General features: G+C 35.7%; 2 protein-coding genes across 2 annotated transcripts in view; both read left to right on the forward strand.

The window, feature by feature from the left end:
* The window catches only part of LOC116138218 (F-box/WD-40 repeat-containing protein At3g52030-like), an 81,928-nt gene extending 79,212 nt beyond the window's left edge, over positions 1-2,716 (forward strand). Inside the window, exons 5-9 of the mRNA XM_031423937.1 lie at positions 438-541; positions 998-1,087; positions 1,287-1,426; positions 1,603-1,687; positions 2,164-2,716. Coding sequence (XP_031279797.1) covers positions 438-541; positions 998-1,087; positions 1,287-1,426; positions 1,603-1,687; positions 2,164-2,299 — 555 coding nt within the window. The 3' untranslated portion in view covers positions 2,300-2,716. The remainder of the gene's footprint in view (positions 1-437; positions 542-997; positions 1,088-1,286; positions 1,427-1,602; positions 1,688-2,163) is intronic.
* The window catches only part of LOC116138219 (N-terminal acetyltransferase A complex catalytic subunit NAA10), a 73,154-nt gene that overhangs the window by 26,698 nt on the left and 27,175 nt on the right, over positions 1-19,281 (forward strand). The gene's annotated exons all lie outside the window — the stretch shown is intronic.

A 19,281-nucleotide genomic window follows, 5' to 3' on the forward strand; every position in this document is an offset into this window, starting at 1 on the left:
CACCATTATCTGCTGTCAAAATCTGAGAGCCTGAATATTCTATGTTGGTGTTATATGCCATATCATTGCTCTTCTTTTTAGAAGATTAGTAAGGTCATGAATACATGTCCAATTCACTGAATCATAAACACGTGGGATCAAGTGGTGATATTGTCCCTTGTGACCAGAGCCTCTTGTTTCATAGGCAAATTTGTTTTATTTAGATGTAAATGCGATAAATCATTTCAACTTGATTTGTGAATAAGATGGGAATAACCTTGTTTCCAGGTTACTTTAAGTTGAAGGTAAGGAAACGAATACACCTCCATTTTTTCTGTTTTATCGTCCTTTCATGAAAAGGATGCGATTTTCGTATTGTTATACTAAAATGTTGGGTTCCTTAAACATTTTGTGCTCTGGTGAAAATCTCTAATTTTTCATCAAATTATCATTTTCAGATTGTTGGGTTGGTTGGCACTCGTATATGCATATGGAGGCGTAATGGCACAATGAGTGTATTTCCCTCACGTGAAGGAACATTCATGAAGGGTTTATGTATGCGGTATGGAGACATGCCTTCAAATTGTGTTTATTGATTACATTATTAATATGTTTCTATGTTAGTATTGTGATAAGGAGTAACAAAATTGTGTGGCCAAATATGCTATGCATTCTATTGCGTGTACAATATCTGGTGCAAAACTGCAGTTATCGGTGCATGAGTGAAACAGGATTTTTAATGCACGGTGTTTCTACATTGAGCATTATTTTTTCACTCCAAGCATCATAACTCAGTAATATTTTAATATGTAAGTTCTGATTTACGAATCTAACCTGTTTGAATATATTTGTTCTGCCTTGCATTTGAGGGAGAAAACTTTACATTCTAATGGAACCATAAACATTCTAAGATATTATTATCAGACATAAACTGCTATGCTACAATGCACAATCATTTTGATTTGCTTTCTTTATGTCTGAATCAGTGCAGCTGATTTGCTTTTTTCCTATTTTATAGTTACTTTGATCCAGAGGCTGTCATTGGATGTGAAGATGGAACTGCCCGTGTGTTTGACATGTATAGTAGGAAATGTTCTCGTATCATTAGGTATGTACTGTCAGAAATTTGTAAAATTTGTTCCTTGCCAGTATTTTAGAAAATTTTAATTAGTCAAGTTAACTTTCTTTAAATAATTACAGATAATCTGTCTGAACATCTACATTTCTGAACTTCGTCAAAAATGCATATTTACTACTTCTGAGGCTTATAGATTTCTTATGATATTATTTTGGTCTCCAAATTGCAGGATGCATGCTGCACCTGTAACATGCTTGTCTTTGAGTGAGGATCAGTTAATTATTAGTGGATCCTCCAATGGCAGTATCACTATTTCTGGTCTCTCATCTGATCAGCGGGTAGCTAAACTAAGATCAGCTTATTCGACAGGTTGTATATGCCGACTGTGTGAAGAACTTCTTTTGAGCTTATTGATTAGCTGCCTACTTTTTTCATTTTTTGTTCCTTGAGTAAAATTTCTTTACTTAAAATAATGCAATATCATGTTCAATGGTTTTATAGTCTGCAAGTGATTTCTTAGATATTGTTTCATCTTAACCTGACAGGTATAAAGACCTTGTGTTACAATCCACGTTCTCATCAAGTGTTTGCTGGAACTACTGCTGGATACGCTGCTTGCTGGGAGCTTAGGTATGCAAATGATGTTACTTTACAGGCTAGTTGATGGCCAAAATTCTACAACTGGTTTTCAAGTTTAAAACCTTAGACAAATTGACTATCACCAATTTCAAATTTGAGGCTTGCATGCAGATTCCTTCAAAATTAATGAATCAAGAAACGAATTGAAGAAACGTTTACTGTTTGGTTACTATAAATCTGTTGTTGGTGATAGGTAAAGATAAGTTATCTAATCTAAGTTCCTTAGTGTTACTACAAAGCATGACAATTAACAGTTGATTGACCTCTTTGGTACGGGGCTTGTAAGATGCTAGTGTTGAAACTAGCCATACTGAAGAAACAAAATGTATCTGAATTTGTTCATTGTCATGGTTGTGCTGTTTGGCCAACTGCCATTTTGAGCAAGTCTTGGGTGTTGTCTTAATTCTTACCTTTGGAGAGTCACAAGTCTAGGTGTCTTAATTGATTTTGCTCTATTGATCTTGCAGGACAATGAAACCTTTATGGGAGGCTCGAGTAAGTCCAAATGTTATTTACTCTTTGCAACACCTACAACATGATGCATCAACAATAGTAGTTGGTGGAATAGATGGTGTGCTACGTGTGCTGGATCAGAATACCTGAGAGGTTCTTTCAAGCTGTGTCACAGACATTAGCGCAGTATCAAGTTCCTCGGAAAACATGTCTCCGGCAGTTGAAAGAAAGAAAGGAGTAAGACTCTCAGAAGATACCCGTATCGACAGAATTCCCAGAAGCACTCGACCTCCCATCACATGTTTGGCTGTTGGGATGAAAAAAGTTGTCACCACGCACCATAACAAGTACATTAGACTGTGGAAGTTCGACTTGTGAGAGGAAAGTGCTTGACATCTGCCTGAGTCGGACTTCTGATCTTGATATACCTTCAAATGTATCTGTATAAATGGTCACCAAATGCAGTCTTTTCCAGAACCCCTTTTACATCCATTTTCTTATCCTGTGTAACCTAATATTATTGATTATGAAGAATGTTATTGACTGCAGCTGAACCGTTAAATTAAACACAGGCGACCAACAGACTAAAGACATTCATTAGAAAAGTGCTGGTGGCTTTTAGTTTGTTTTAGCTTTGACACAAAGTAGAGATTTCGAGGATGAACATATTTTCTCACTTCCTCTCTGGTCAAGACATTGTCAAGTTCTTGAGACGTTCTTGCCTCGACACCGGCATTTTTCTTGGATCCTTCTCCTAAGTCAAATTAACAATGAGTTTCATTTATCTCGCACAAATCCTATTACATATCTCTAGGGCATTCACACATGTACATTGAATTATTTTGAAATGAAAAAAAAAATACTTGATGTTTACTATCATTTTCACAAATCGTTTTGCCTCTCTGCTTTAATGTAGCTGTTCCTTTTGGTGCTTCTTCTTCTGCTTCCTCCTCTTCTTCAACATTATGTTCATCTTTGAAGTGTTTGTATAACTGGGTACGAGAACCAACAAAATTGTAGTCTGACGTGGGGCATGAGCATGGTGCATATATTTGTCATGGATACATATAAACATATTAAACAGTGGCTAGGATTATTGTGTTAAACATCACCCACAATGTTGCCCAGGTTGTTTTTTGGTTCCATTTTTAGCATCCTTGAGGGCTTTTACTACTTGATTATGATCCTTCCCTTGTTCATTAATCAAGCCTTTCATTAACCTCCTGCATCTCGCACAAGCGGTTTTATGCAGTTTCTGGCAGGTTTATGAAACTTCTTTTTTTTTTCTGAAACTTCAGAATTTTCATCAATACCGTGATCACTAATTCTGTATTTGTACAATTAATAATCTTCAATTTTTTAAGTGTAATAGTCTCGGATTGACCAAGAGAGAAAGAAACAACCATTGAATTCTAAAGATTCAAGAGAAGTGAGTTTCATCAGGTTAAGCTGGAGATCAAAACCTGGATATTTTACCAGTGTTGAGTTTGTCTCCCACGTAAAAGTTTAGCTTGTAGGTGAAAGCTTAACATATTTATACATATACTGATCATCAATTGTTTAAGAGCAGTATCAAATGGTTGTATTCCAATTTCCACAAGTATGCCAAAAAAGAATTTCTTTTGATTTCCAGCATTCAAGCTCACCTGCGCATATTCAACACACATATTCTTTTTCCTAACGGTTATCTTCACCCAATGCATCCCTTTCAATTTACTCTAACACATAGATATAATAATGAATATTAGAAAAATGTTAAAATAAAACATGTATAGAAAGTACTTCAAAACATGAATAGAACACTGTTGCTGGATTATGTTGTGTTTGAGTTCAAAGTAATGTACAAAATTTTAAGCTTAAAAGAAAATTAAACCTTAAAAACATGCAGAATCAACCTTTGATAACAGGTAAAAATTCAAGAAATAAACATATATTATAATATCATCCAAAAGCTTAATAAAAACAAGAAGCAGACTAGTAATCTATGTGATGGCTATATCAAAGTTGTCCTCATCCTCATACACAAAGTTTTTAGTCCGTGGGCATCCCATATAATGATTTTTCTTTTAAGATGCTTGAGTCCATGCAGCCGCCACTTACGACTGAATATGGGATTTGAGTGAAAGATCCTTGAACTTGCGACCCTTTTCTATTATTTGGATAAGACCTTCCTTGTTGACGAAAACCAACCCGCTTTGGGCATCTTCCCCACCCAAGCCAACCCTTTCCTCAGCTGATCAAAGAAACTTTTTTTAGAAAACGGAAGTGAAATTATGAACTGCAAAGTGAATCATCACCAACTATCCTCCAGCAAAATTGAAGAAATAACAGAGAATCCATCTGGACCAGGGCTTTATCAGAGCCTATGGGAGATAGGCTTCCACCACTTCATCTCTAGTCACATCTTTGTCAAGCATAAGTCTTTCACAATCACCACATATATCGTTTCCAAATTTGGGGGCAACATCCTCCTGGAAAGGACACAGACGAGACAAACGAAAAGACTTAAAGTGAAGCGATCTGAACTCATCTAAATAATTGGGAAGAGACTTCAGACTGTAACATGAAAAAATTAAAAGCGATTTCAGGCTGGTACTGGGCAACCCTTCTTCTGGAAACACACAAGACTAAAGCAATTACTCAATGACAGTAGCTCAAGATTCTTGAGGTTGAACAAGCCCTCAGTAAGAGCTTAAATTTGGACAATCCCAAATCTCTAACTCCTAAGATTTAGGGTACAAATAGGCCAAATTCTGTAAATTTGAATCATCTTCAACCACAAATGACAGAATGATCTTTTTCTATCTTCAAAGATTCACTGAATGACGTTAAATTGACACATTTTCTATCTTTAGGTGTTTGATAGTGGCAGTAACTGTCCTTGGAAAGGAAAAGAGTGAAGACAACCTTCTATCAACAAGATTCAATGGACAAACCTTTTTGTTCCATCAATACCTTGAGTACTAATTCTGAATTTGGGCAATTCACGTCTTCAATTTTTTAAGAGTGAGAGGAAAATAGTCTTGGATTGAGCAGAGAGAAAGAAACAACTATTGAACCCAAAGACTCAAGAGAGGTGAGTTCCATCAGTGAAGATGGAGAACAGGGCCGGGACATTTACTGATCTTAAGTTGTTTAAGAGCAGTGCCAAATGGCTTGTATTCCAGTAAGTATGCCAAAGAGGAATTGCTATTGATTTCCAAGAATTCAAGATTCTCACATGTTGGGAGATCTATATCAAAATCTAGTGGCCAGATACCATGGGTCATAACGACGCACAAATTTTCCCTCTTCGAAGATCATAGGGTACAAATTTTTCTTTTCTGCATGACAAAAAAATAAAAAAAAAATTAAACTGCAAATATATTACTTGTATATAAAGAATGCAAAACTAAGTTTATTCTCAATTGGGTGATTTAACAAGTGCCCCAGCTATTAGGCAAGGTGTCTTATAGACTTGTCCAGTCTTATTCAACCTCAGTGAAGAATGAATCATGTACACCATGGAGAAACTGAATTTGAAGAACAGAAATAAGATGGGCACAAAACACTGGACAATACCAGAATTCTTGTGAAAGTCTGCAGTGAAATCTGCCTTCACCTCAATTGGTGCACATTTACTCTTGGCTTCAGTTGTTGAAGCATCTAATCCATTTCCACGAACCCCAAGAGTTATGAATCAGTTTGGCTATCAGAAGTACAAAGACTAACCAATCTACCAACAAATATTCAACATGGGGGCGGGGAGAAGAAAGAGAGAGGAGAGGAGAGAGAGAGAGAAGAGAGAAACAAGAATAATCAAATGGTTTACCCAAAAAAAAAAAAATCTATCTTCAGGTAATATCTTTGCCGGAACACCTTATTTCTCAGGAATACCAAAATACTAATACAAAGAAGGAGTCATGTTTAGCCAGGATTACTATGTGATGCTAGCAGAAGAAATCAAATAATAAAGAAGAAAGCCAAAGAATGCCTTTACCTAAGTCCAAATCCACAAGCCAGTGACCACCACCATATGGACTGGACTGCGTGGGAATCATTTAATTACCCCGGCCCCTTAGGCCATGTGTTGTGCATAGGATTAGATGGATCTGGACTGAAGTATTGGCTGTGGTAAAACTAGATTGGATTAAAATAATCATGTGTTTGGTACAAGACATGTCTAAGAAGCTGGCTGTCCTATTAAAAGACTGTCTAAGAAGTTGGACCAATCACAATGTAGTGCTACCCTTTGTTTGGTGTACAGTCAGGTGGGACTATGCTAACCTTCCCCCCCCCCCTAAAATAAGAATACGTGATTAATCCCCTAAAAAAAAAAAGTTCTGGCAGATTCAAATAAGGTTTGCCTGTTTTGGGACCCCCAAAAACAATCAAACAAAGTTAACTAAATTAGACAATTCAACCAAACAATTTTGTTCATTATATTATAACACCATCCACAAAGTTGAACAAAACAAGAAACAGACTAATTAATCTTAGTGTATGACTATAGCAAAGTTGTCCTCATCCTCATACACAAAGTTTATAGTTCACAAAAACACAATAAAAAAGTTATACCGGTCATCATCATGATCACATATCAAATGATTTGAATAATATACTTACAGCTATGTTTTTAACAATGCCCTCCATAGACATTGTTTTAACTAGGGATACTTTAGGTGGTGTAACTCTTGCTTGACTCCTACTATTTCCCACTTTATCATCACCCCATAAGAGCTTATCTTCAGTATCCATTCCTAGATATGTACATGTAAATTCATCAATAAAACAAGAAAATATATTCATTAATTTGGATAAAATATATATATATATACTTCAATTAATGGTAACAGACAATTGATGCATGAAGATGAACATAACTTAGACATTTAACACAAAATAAAACAAGACAAAAATAATGCAAAACCAAAATGTTTGAAGTAGCAAGAGGAAAATTAATATTAACTTAAAGTGATTAATTTCGATTCACTGAGATTTTGTAAAACAATTTCCAGATATTGAAGTATTGGTATCGAAAGCTGAGAATGACAGCTTTTGTAAAAATTCTTTCTAAAAGTTCATCAATCAAAGATGAATTACTATTTTATAGATGAAACGCTTCAATATTTTGTACAAGGTATTTGATTCCCAACATCAGTAGAAAGAAGCAAAAGAACATAAAGAAGAAAAACAAATAAACAAGGGAAAGAAATTAATTAAGCCTTGAAACATTCAATTTATCTTCTTTTAACATTATCCTGTACCAAGAGCCTCAAAATAAACATATAAAGATAATCGATTAACCCTAAAACTCTCAATTGCCTTCGTATACAACAATGTAACACCGTTTCTACACTAATTCAAAAATAATAATAACAATAATAATAATTCAGTTATGCATCCTCCAATGAAAGTTAGTACCAACAAAAAATTCATAAACTTACGATTATTCAAATCATTTGATTCCAATAATTAAAAGAAAAGATTGAAAACAGTGAATTAAAAAGAAAAGACCTGGTACAAGGAGGAGTCTTGGGGAAAATCGTGATGGTTGCGGCGTGACACGGTTTTTTTTTTTTTTTTTTTTTTAAATCTTTTTGGGATAGCCCTAAAGCTTTGTTTGTTGATTAGGTAACAAGTAACAACTCTGTATTTTATATGAAGGTATTATAACCGTTGGATGATATAATTGCCACGTGTCTTCACATTACTTTTAAACAGAGAGACTTAAATCAACAGAAGATACACTAACGCACCTAACCCAAGTACCAACATCATTTTTTTTTTTTTTGGGTAATAGATATCAAATTGTGGTAAAATTTAGTAAATCAAACTCTATAGGTAATTAAACTTTCCAAAAATAATAGATAAGAAATTCTAATATTCTAATATATAAATGAATAAAATATTGGAAAAGTAAATTTAATAAATAAGAATAATTTTAATTATAAAAGAATTAAAATTTTGTTATGAATTAGTAAAGAAAACGTAAGAATGAGCAAATGTTATTAAAGGATATAAGACTTAGCAAATGTTGTTTGAGTTCAAAGTAATGTATATATTTTTAAGCTTTCAAAAGAAATTAAACCTTATAAATAAAAGTAGAAATTCAAGAAATAATATTTATATAATTTCAAGATTCAAAGACAAAATGAAAAAAAAAATATTGAATTAAATATTTAAGAAACATTGCGCTGGCCCCACTAAATCAGAAAAAAGCTGGATTTTGTCCTGGGTAGCTTTTTTCCCTCCCAAGTCCCAACCAAAAACATCCCGCTGTATTGTTTAATACATTCACATTCAAAAGATTCTTGAAACCATTATTGAAACAGTAAAATATATTAAAAAATGGCGTTGGGATCATAAAATATTTTTTTATTTTAGTAATAAGATTACCGGAAAGAAAGATTATATTATAGATTATCGGGTTTAAATTATTATTATGCTTGGTTCAATTGGGATGTATTAATAATTAATGTGTTTGGTTCATAATAATAACAAATGTCCTGAAATACTCTTTTACTAGAATACCCTTGAAATGTCTTGACTCTTGATTACATTTTACTAAATATCCTTTAGATGATTACGAGATATAAATAATTAAGGGCTTGTTTGTTTTATTATTTCAAACCCTATTCCCAAAATACTTGTTTGTTTAATTATTTGGGAAACACTATTTATTTTTTAATTACTTTTAGACCTCTTAAGTTTATTAACTTAATTAAACACTCCTAGAAAAAGTTTAAAAATTAACAAAAATAACCCCACCCACCCATAGTTGCCAGATTCTGGCAACCACCGTTAGTGGTGGCTAGAATTTGTCACAACGGCCTAAAACCGATCGAAAATGGCCCTTTATTCATCGATTTGGCCTTTTCAGCCAGATCTGTGGTGGATATGGATGGAAAAGGCTAGATCCGACCTTTTGCGGCCATCGACAGCCAAATCTGGCCATAGATCTGGCCTTTTTCAGCCAGATCCGTGGTGGATGTGGCCAGAAAAGGCCAGATCGACACATCATCAGCCATATTCGACCAGTTTGAGTCATAATAGTAGATTCCGGCGATGGTGGCCGAAATTTGGCACTGTGATTTGGGGGGGGGGGGGGGGGGGTTTTGGTCACAACATGCAAATATGTAAGGATAATATGGGCACAACAATATTTCGTGGCATTTATGAAAATATTGATAATAAGTAGGCAATTTTGTCTAAAAAATTAAAAATCTAAGGACAAATCCGTCTTCTTGTGCAAATTGGGTGTTTTGTAATTATTAACAAAGCCAAGGATATTTTCGTCCACATTGTCCATTGTTTTGGGGCAAAATTGGACAAAAATTTGGATTACCGAAGTAATATTTTAATACCACCCTCCCCCCAGGCAATATTATTCCCGGTGATTTACCCCCAATTTGGCACTGTTTGACATTTTTTTTTTATTAGAAATGGTTTTTTACAAAACAACCAAACATGGTTATCTACCCCCCAATTTAAAATATATTACCCCTGTTATATAATATCAAACCAATCCAAACGGCCCCAAAGAGTCAAGATTCAAAGGAAAAATATTCAGATTTTCTTAGCCCGCACCAGCTCTCTTTTGTTTTCTGCTAAGTGGAGAGAAGAGAGAATAGGAGTAAATATCAGAATAGACTATAGAGTGGCTTCTAGGGTTTTCTTCAGCTAGTGTACGGCAGTTGTTGAGAGCTTAATAATGACTCTCGGCGAAATCTTTGTTTCATCTTTTATTTCGATCTTACTAGATAGATTGGCTTCTCGTGAGCTGTTGGAGGTTGCCACTCAATGGAAAATTGATTTTGAAGTGATGAAACTGAGGTTATTAGTTTCAAAAATAGATATTGTGACTAAAGACACTGAGGAAAAGCAAGTAAAGAAATATAGTCCTGGAATTCTAAAATTATTATTCTAGTTTATGTAAAATTGAAAAAATCAGTGTAATCAATGTTATTTTTTTGTTATTAATTATTAGTTTAAGGGTTTGTTAGTAGCTTAAAAGATTTGCATTGTTGGCTTCATTGTTACAGATGAAAGACAGTGCCGTTAAATTATGGTTTGATGAATTTCAAGATTTGGCAGATGCTAAAGATGTATTGGATAAATTTGCTACTTAAATCTTGAGATTCAACCAGAGCGTGTTGACAAGTGGGTGCAGTCCCTTAAAGCCAGTTGTTGCTGTTGCCTTCAACCAGCAGTTAGCTGACAATATAAACAAGATAACAGAGAAATTAGATAAAATTGCAAAAGAGATGGTAGAGCTTGGTTTGAGAGAAAATGTTGTGGAGAAGGCTACCGGGCTGTGGTGAACGTTACCCTTGACTTCTTTGTTAGTTGATCATGTCTTTGGAAGGAAGAGGATAGCAAGAAGTTAATTGACTTCTTGACAGAGGATATTGAAGCGGGAGTCAGTGTTGTTTCCTTAGTAGGTCAAGGCGGTTTTGGCAAGACAACCTTGAGTCAAATTGTGTATAATGACGAAAGGGTGGATAAACATTTTGACCTCAAAGGGTGGGCTTTCGTTTCATGAGACTTTGATTCGGTAAAGGTTACAAAGGTGATCTTGGAGTCATTGGGTAAAGGGTGCTCTCATGTTATAAACCTTGAACCATTTCAAAAAATGTTGAGAAAGAAGCTGGAGTCAAAAAAGTTTTTACTGGTTTTAGATGATTTTATGGAATGAGAATTATGGTGAATGGGATGTTTTACGGCTTCAGTTCAGAGCTGTTGCACCTGGAACAAGATAATTATAACAACTCGTAGTGAACATGTTGCACAAACCGTTGGCATTGGTCCTATTTTCTGTTTGCAGGAACTATCGGAAGATGATTGTTGGACATTGTTTGCACATCATGCCTTCTCAGGATTGAATTATACAGCTCGTCCAAACTTGGAGATCATTGGTAAGAGAAAAGCTAATAAATGTAAAGGTTTACCTGTAGCAGGGAAGGCATTGGGTGGCCTATTGCACTCTAGTTTAGATATGGGTGAGTGGCTACTCATTTTGAATAGTGAAGTGTGGGAATTTCCTGATCAGTATTGTGGCATCCTTCCGGAGCTAATTTTGAGCTATCATCATCTCCCTCTGCATTTGAAAACTTGCTTTGCCTATTGTGCGATTTTCCTCAAGGGATATGAGTTTGATGAGAAGAACTTAGTCTAGTTGTGGATAGCGTAAGGTTTTGTGCAACAGTCACAAGGTGAAAATATTGGTAGCCAATATTTTCACGAACTAGTTTCAAGATCACTCTTCCAACGTTGCAGCCATGGGAGTGGGTTTCGGTATAAAATGCATGATCTTATCAATGATTTGGCTCAATTTGTGGCTGTAGAAAGATGTCTCAGGTTGCAAGAGAGTGACAAATACAAGATTCATGAAAAGGAGCAACATTTGTCTTACTTTCCAAGAAAATTTGATGCCTTTCTAAATTTTGAGGCCTTGGATCCAAACACTTGTCGATGAGTTTAAAAACTGTCAAGTAACCAACAATGTTCGCAGTCTATTGATGACATGTCATGATTTACGAGTGTTATCATTGAGTCACTAAGGAATCACTGAGCTACTAGAGTTAATTGGCGACTTGGAACATCGGTGCTATTTGGATCTTTCTTACACTCATATCACAAGGTTGCCTGACTCAATCTACCACTTATACAACCTGCTAACATTGATTTTATGTGGATGTAAATTCTTATAGAGTTGCCGACAAAATTAGGGGACCTTGGCAATTTGCAACATTTGGATATAAGAGAAACTGGTAGTTTACAGCAGCTTCCACCGCATATCGGTAGATTAAAACATCTTTAGATATTGCCATATTTTCCTGTTGGCAAAGATCGTGGATGTAGAATCAATGAATTGGGGAATCTGTCGAATCTAAGAGGGGATCTATCCATATTAAGGCTTGAAAGCGTGCAACAAGAGATAGCTGAGGTGAATGCGAAGTTGGAGGACAAAGAATTTCTCAATAAGTTGATTTTGGAATGGAGTAGCGGTAGCATTTATGATGTACTTGAGCGGGGAGAAGATCTGATTGATGTGCTGAAACCTCATAGGAACCTTAAAGGGCTTTCACTTAAGCATTACGGTGGTGCAAAATTTCCGTGGTGGATAGGGAATCCATTCTTCAATCTAATGGTCCTTTAAGTAACTGATTGCATAAACTGCATATCCTTACCACCGGTTGGCCAGCTACCCTCACTCGAAGAACTCACTATCGAAGGGATGAACAATATATGCAATGTATGTTCTGAGTTCTATGGCATTGACTGGTGTATTGATAAACCTTTTCAGTCCCTGGAAACTTTGAGGTTCAAGAATATGCCTAATTGGGAAAAGTGGTTTGCTTTTAGTGCTGATGATTTCCCTTGCCTCTAATTTCTATATATTGAGGACTGTCCAAAATTTTCAACGATGCCCACATCTCTTGGCTCCTTGAAAAGTCTTGAGATATGTAACTGCATGGGATTGCTTGAGATTTCATTCCTTCCACAAATCCGAGTCTTGGTGCTAGAAGAATGTGATCCCTTGATATTCATCAGTGTTGCTAACCTCACCTCACTTGTAAAGCTGTGTATTTGCAGATTTGACTTTTTCCGTGTTGGGTATTTCCATAGATTAACTTCACTCCAAGAGTTGGATATATCTTACTGTTACAACATAAAGCAGCTTCCCAGCGGACTGCTTAGGCTCAAACATCTCTACACATTAAGAATCATTCATTGTTGGAGTCTTATTACCCTTCCAGATATCGGTTCCCCATCAATTCTTAGACATCTTCAAATCAGGGCATGTAAAGCTTTGCCTTTACCTATTGGTTTGATGTGCAATAGGTACATTTCTCTTTAAGCCCTAGAGATTGTTGGTTGCTCTTCTCTCAAGACCTTTCAAGATGGTGAGCTACCTCTTACTCTTCAGAATCTTAGTATCACATGCTGTCCAAAACTGGAATCCCTACCAGCAGGTTTATTCCACTCAAATACTAATCTGAAAAGTTTGCATGTCAGTGGGTGCTTAATTACTGAATTCCCAAATGTTTCTCCAAGTTCAAGACTTAAAGAGCTTGAAATCATTGACTGTCTGGAACTTGTATCTTTACTTGATGCCCTCTACAGTTTCAACTATCTTGAAAATTTGTTGATACGCAATTGCCCAAAACTTAAATACTTCCCTGATGGGGGATTGCCACCAAAGGTGAAGTCATTCTCGATATTCGATTGTTTAGATCTCCCAGTGCTACCCAACGGACTGCACGACATGGAGTCACTTCAACACTTGACCATCGGCAATTGTAAACTCGGGAGTATTCCCAAGCGGGGTCTTCTCACCAAGCTAAAGTCAATTTGTATTGAAGGATGCCCTAAGCTCAGCAACTCATCCAAATGTTATCTAAAAGAACTCATTTCAGTTCAAAATTTTATTTTTAGTGATGAGTTAACCGCTATAAACTTGCAGTAGGTTGTTCAATGTGCATCTAATAGAAACTGACAATCTTTTTTGGTGAAAAGGAGTGGAGAAAACGGTGCCAGGTGGCCGGTATTTCAAGTAGAGAGACAGGCAAAACTTGAATAAATGGATCTTTGTTTGATGTTTGAAGATAAAATTAGTCTCTTTCTCTCTTATCCACTTTTGCATGTATACTTTTATTTTACATATCAGTGTTTCATGTTTACTATTGTTTTTGCACTAGCAGATGGACACCAATGACATTAAATCCTCTTGGTATGACACTTTTGTAATTACAAAATTTTGTAATTTCTATGTGGGAGTTTTGGATTCATATAGATACAAGTCAGGTTTATGTGTTTTTGCTCTTTGGCTTATTTCTAATCCTCTAGTGATTCTCCAAATTTAACATTAACCTTCACAAAATTTTCCATGATAAACAGTGTTCTAGTTCAAAGTTCTACTGAATTTACTACTGTAACTGTGATCAGTAATTAATATTCTAAATTCAAGTAAAATTTTGGAGTTAAAATAGTTCGACCCTAGTTTCATATTTGTCGATTATACGTCAGTTTTTATACAGCTTTGTGACAGTGTAAGATTCAAAGAGGTTCAATAACATGGTATGAAGGAGAGAAAAAAACAATTATAAATTATAGTTTAAAAGGAGATTGCGTTGTTTGCGAGTTGGTTGTGATTGTGGGTAGAAGAAGCTTTTCGGATTTTGGATGCTGGCTATCTAGCCTTGGGTGGTTTCTGTGAGATGCTTATGCTGCTGTGGGTTTTTGGCAATCGTTTTCCCTTTTTAGGACTGCTGATTATGGTCTGGGGCAGGTTGTGTTTGTGAAGGCTATCGGGAGTGTGTTGTTTGCGGCTGTTGCTTTTGGTCCAATGGCGTTTGTGGGAGTTTTGGTTGGGAGTGTGTGTGTTTGACTGCTGCAGCTTCCTTTAATGGATATGTTGGTTTTCTGCAGTTTTTTTTCTTTTTCTTTTTCTTTTTGTGATTGGTAGGTGTGTCTTTCGTAGCCGTTGTCCCCTGCTGAGGTGTGCGTTCGATCTGGATTTTGGCTACTTCTCTTGGTTTGGCGATCAAAGCAAAGTCATCGTAGTAATAATTGATAAGATAAATAATACTAAACCCATTGTTGGCTTTTCAAAGAATATTATTTACATTAACTGCTGTACTATCCAAAATACTGTCATGAGTTCACACTTCTAACTATGATAAACAGTGTCCTAGTTAAGAGAATTTACTATTGTAAATTTATAATTATGATCAGTAATAATTATTATAAACTCAAGTAAATTTTAGAGTTGAAATAGTTCGACCCAAGTTTCATGTTAACCCATTATATTCTTTAGTTTTTATGTAGCTTTGTGAGAGTGTAAGATTCAAAGAAATTCAAAATGATTGTATGAAGGAGAGAAAAAAAAAAAAAAAAAAACGGTTATAAGGTCCATACATAATCTTAATGAATAGAGCTTGCATCAGAAGGCCACAAACAATATATTCAATTTGGAATGGAACACCAATACATAATTTCCTTCAAATTAATCAGTTCATAAAATACCATTCTAACTTTGACATGATGAAACAATTCTAATTTATATATAACAAGTCAAAAATAAAATTTATATAACAATAATAAGCTCTTCAAACTACATATGATAGTTTAAATCTAAGATTCAAATAAGATTTTGCCTGTTTTGGGTCACTGCCCCAAAACACTCAAACAAAGTTAAATAAATTAGATATTTCAATCAAACAATTTTTTTTCATTATATTATAACATCATCCAGAAAGTTGAATAAAAACAAGAAGCAGATTAATTAATCTTAGTGTATGACTATATCAAAGTTATCCTCATCCTCATACACAAAGTTTTTAGTCCATGGGCATCCCCATATAATGATTTTTTTTTTTTTTTAGATGCTTGAGTCTATGCAGCCGCCACTTACAGACATGAATAGGTTTTTCACAATCAGCCACATAGATCGTTTCCAAATTTGGGGGCAAACGTCCTCTTGGAAAGGACACAAGACGAGGACAAACGAAAAGACTTAAAGTGGGAAGCGATCTGAACTCATATAAAATAATTGGGAAGAGACTTCAGACTGTAACATGAAAAAATTAAAAGCGATTTCAGGCTAGTACTGGGCAACCCTTCTTCTAGGAAACACACAAAACTAAAACAATTACTTAATGATAGTAACTCAAGATTCTTGAGGTTGAACAAGCCCTCAGGTAAGAGCTTAAGATTTGGACAATCCGAAATCTCTAACTCTCTAAGATTTAGGATACTAAATAAGGCCAAATTTGGTAAATTTGTATCATCTTCAACACCAAAAATGATAGAATGATCTTTTTTTGTCTTTAAAGATTCACTGAATGACGTTAAATTGACATAATTTTCTATCTTTAGGTGTCTGATAGTGGCAGGTAACTTGTCCATTGGAAAGGAAAAGAGTGAAGAACAACCTTCTATCAACAAGGATTCAATGGACAAACCTTTTTGTTCCATCAATACCTTGAGTACTAATTCTGAATTTGGGCAATTCACTATCTTCAATTTTTTAAGAGAGTTGGGTTTTAAAGCTGGAGTAAACTAAGGAAAGAGGACCAAAATCAGACGTGAGAGAGAGCTGTAGAGAGAGAAAATCTGAACTGAAATTTGCTCTATTTTACATTAAAAAATAGGGGTAGTTTTATACAAAGCACACGCCATTATTTCACCTGAAGCTGCATATTTAAAATTTAAACTAAACACACCAACTAATGCACGTAACAAACATATCAAAACACATTGTTTTATCAACCTAATTCACCTAAACACATCACTGAAATATTTCTTAAACAATGACAAAAAACAACTTCTGCATGCACAACAACATTTCAAACCGTGGAGCCAAAATCTTGCAACTCCCACTGTGTGTTGACTTCATCATTTCCAGCAAGATATCATCATCTTCAATACTCCTTCTTGATATCATTGCTGGAAACACCAAGTCTGAATTGAAGATATTCAAACTTTGCTTTGGACAATGGCTTAGTCATTATATCAGCAACCTGTTCTTCTCTATTAAAGAGAACTCCTCCTTCATTGCAGCTTCTCCACCCATCAGATTTGACTACCTCATTGTAGCTTGTTGGTTCTAACTCAACCACATTGCACCTCTCATAAATTTTAGACATTGGCTTTGCACCTTTGACTGGAACTTCATCTGAATTCACTTCTTCAATCTAACTTGTGGGCATTCTATCTTGCTGGAAGCTTGGCTTGACTTTCACCTGATTTTTTTTCCAATTCCAAACAACACATTCGTCCACCTTGACATCTCTACTAACTATGTTAGCTAAATGGTTTTGAAAAACAACCTTTCCCCACTCTACAGGGAAGTTTTTTTCCTTGCATCTTAACTCTCATTAACTCATTCCCATCACATTGTATAATGACACATGCTAAGTTTTTAAAAAGTAGAGAGTAATTCCTCACAAGTATTTGTCCTACACTAAGTAGGTTTTGACTGATTTTAGGAACAAATAAAATATCAGATATAATCTTGATATCTGACTTGGTTTGGCCAGAAACATTTCCCTTGCCTTTCACCTTCAATAGCTCTTCATTTCCCACTTTAACTTTAGACTTGTAGCTTTGATCTAAGCTCATGAAATTGGACATGTTTGGTGACATATGGTTGGTGCAACCACTGTCAATTAACCACACCTCTTGATCAAAATCAGCTACACATCCTGAAGCCACAAACAACTGCTCAGGTTCTTGAGTCTACTATTAATTCTCCATTGCCTGGGGTTGATGCTCCTGCTGCCCTCTTTTATTCTTGCACACCCTTTCTACACGTCCAAAGTGCTTACAAGACCTGCATTGTATGCCAGGCTTGAACCAACATCTATTTTCAGAGTGATTCTTTTTCTTGCAATGAGGACAAGGAGGAAAGGTTCTTAGTCTCGCATTTTTTCCTCCTTCGTTGTTAACTTCCTCCTTTCCCTTCTCTCTAGCATACCTCCTGTTTTGGCTTGCTATCATGACTCCTTCACTTGAGTCTTCTTGCCTTAGCAACCTCCTCTGCTTTTGTGCTTGAAGAGCATGCACAAGTTCTGCTAAGCTGATCTGGGACAGGTCTTTGGAGTCTTCAAGTGAAGAGATTTTTGCCTCAAATCTCTCAGGTAAACTGACCAAAACCTTCTCTACTATCCTCTTGTCAGTCAATTATTCACCAAGTAGCTTAATCTTATTCACCACATTCATCAGCCTATCTATATACTCCTTGATAGACTCAGCCTCTTGCATCTTAAGCATCTCAAATTCTCTTCTCAGGTTTAGAATCTGCATGTTACGTGTTGTATTACTGCTCCCAAATTCCTCTTTAAGCTTATCCCAAGCCTCTTTAGGAGTTTCACACGCCATAATCCTAGTGAAGAGTTGGTTTGTCACTGCTGAATGTATGTAAGATAAGGCCCTTGGTGCTTTAGACATCTCCTCTTCATGAATCCTGATTTGGTTTAGTGTTGGGTTTGCTCCCAACTGAGGAACTTGCTTCTTATCCTCCACGTATTGCCATAACCCATGGCCTCTTAAATAAGTCTTCCTCTTGACAGCCGATACATGGAACTGATCTCCATTGAAGGTGGGTGGAGAAAGTGAAGCTGGAATTGCTACCATGAAGATAATTATGTATGGTGTTGAGTTTTGTTAAGAGGTTTTTGTTTTTCCAAGTCTTGAAAGATCACAACAGCTTTGATACCAATTGTTGGTTTTTAGAGCTGGAGTATACTGAGGAAAAAGGACCAAAATCAGAAGTGAGAGAGAGTTGTAGAGAGAGAAAATTTGAACTGAAATTTGCTCTGTTTTACATTCAAAAAACAGAGGTAGTTTTATACAAAGCACATGCCATTGTTCCACCTGAAGCTGCAAATTTAAAATTTAAACTAAACACACCAACTAATGCACGTAACAAACATATCAAAACACATCATTTTATCAACCTAATTCACCTAAACACACCACTGAAATATTTCTTAAACAGTGACCAAAAACAACTTCTGCATGCACAGCAGCATTTCAAACCGTGGCACCAAAATCTTGCAACTCCCACCGTGTGTTGACTTCATCATTTCCAGCAAGATATCATCATCTTCAACAGGATTGAGCGAGAGAGAAAGAAACAACTATTGAACTCCAAAGACTCAAGAGAGGTGAGTTCCAGCAGGTGAAGATGGAGAACAAGATCGGGACATTTACTGATCTTAAGTTGTTTAAGAGTAGTGCCAAATGGCTTGTATTCCAGCAAGTATGCCAAAGAGGAATTGCTATTGATTTCCAAGAATTCAAGACTCTCAAATGTTGGGAGATGTATATCAAAATTTAGTGCCAAATACCATGGGTCAATAAGCAACACACTAATTTTCCCTCCTCCAAGATCATAGGGTATTCCAGGGTTTTCTGTTCTGCATAACCAAAAAAAAAAAAATAAAAAAAAAAATAGAACTGCAAATATATTACTTTGTATATTTGAAGAACAGAAATAAGATGGGCACAAAACATTCGACAATACCAAAATGCTTGTGAAAGTCTACAGTGAAATCTGCCTTCACCTCAATTGGTGCACATTTACTCTTGGCTTCAGTCGTTGAAGGCATCTAATCCATTTCCATGAACACCCAAAGAGTTAT

This window comes from Pistacia vera, unplaced genomic scaffold (genome assembly GCF_008641045.1).
Source record: "Pistacia vera cultivar Batoury unplaced genomic scaffold, PisVer_v2 Contig34, whole genome shotgun sequence".
In the NCBI taxonomy this organism is placed as follows: domain Eukaryota; kingdom Viridiplantae; phylum Streptophyta; class Magnoliopsida; order Sapindales; family Anacardiaceae; genus Pistacia; species Pistacia vera.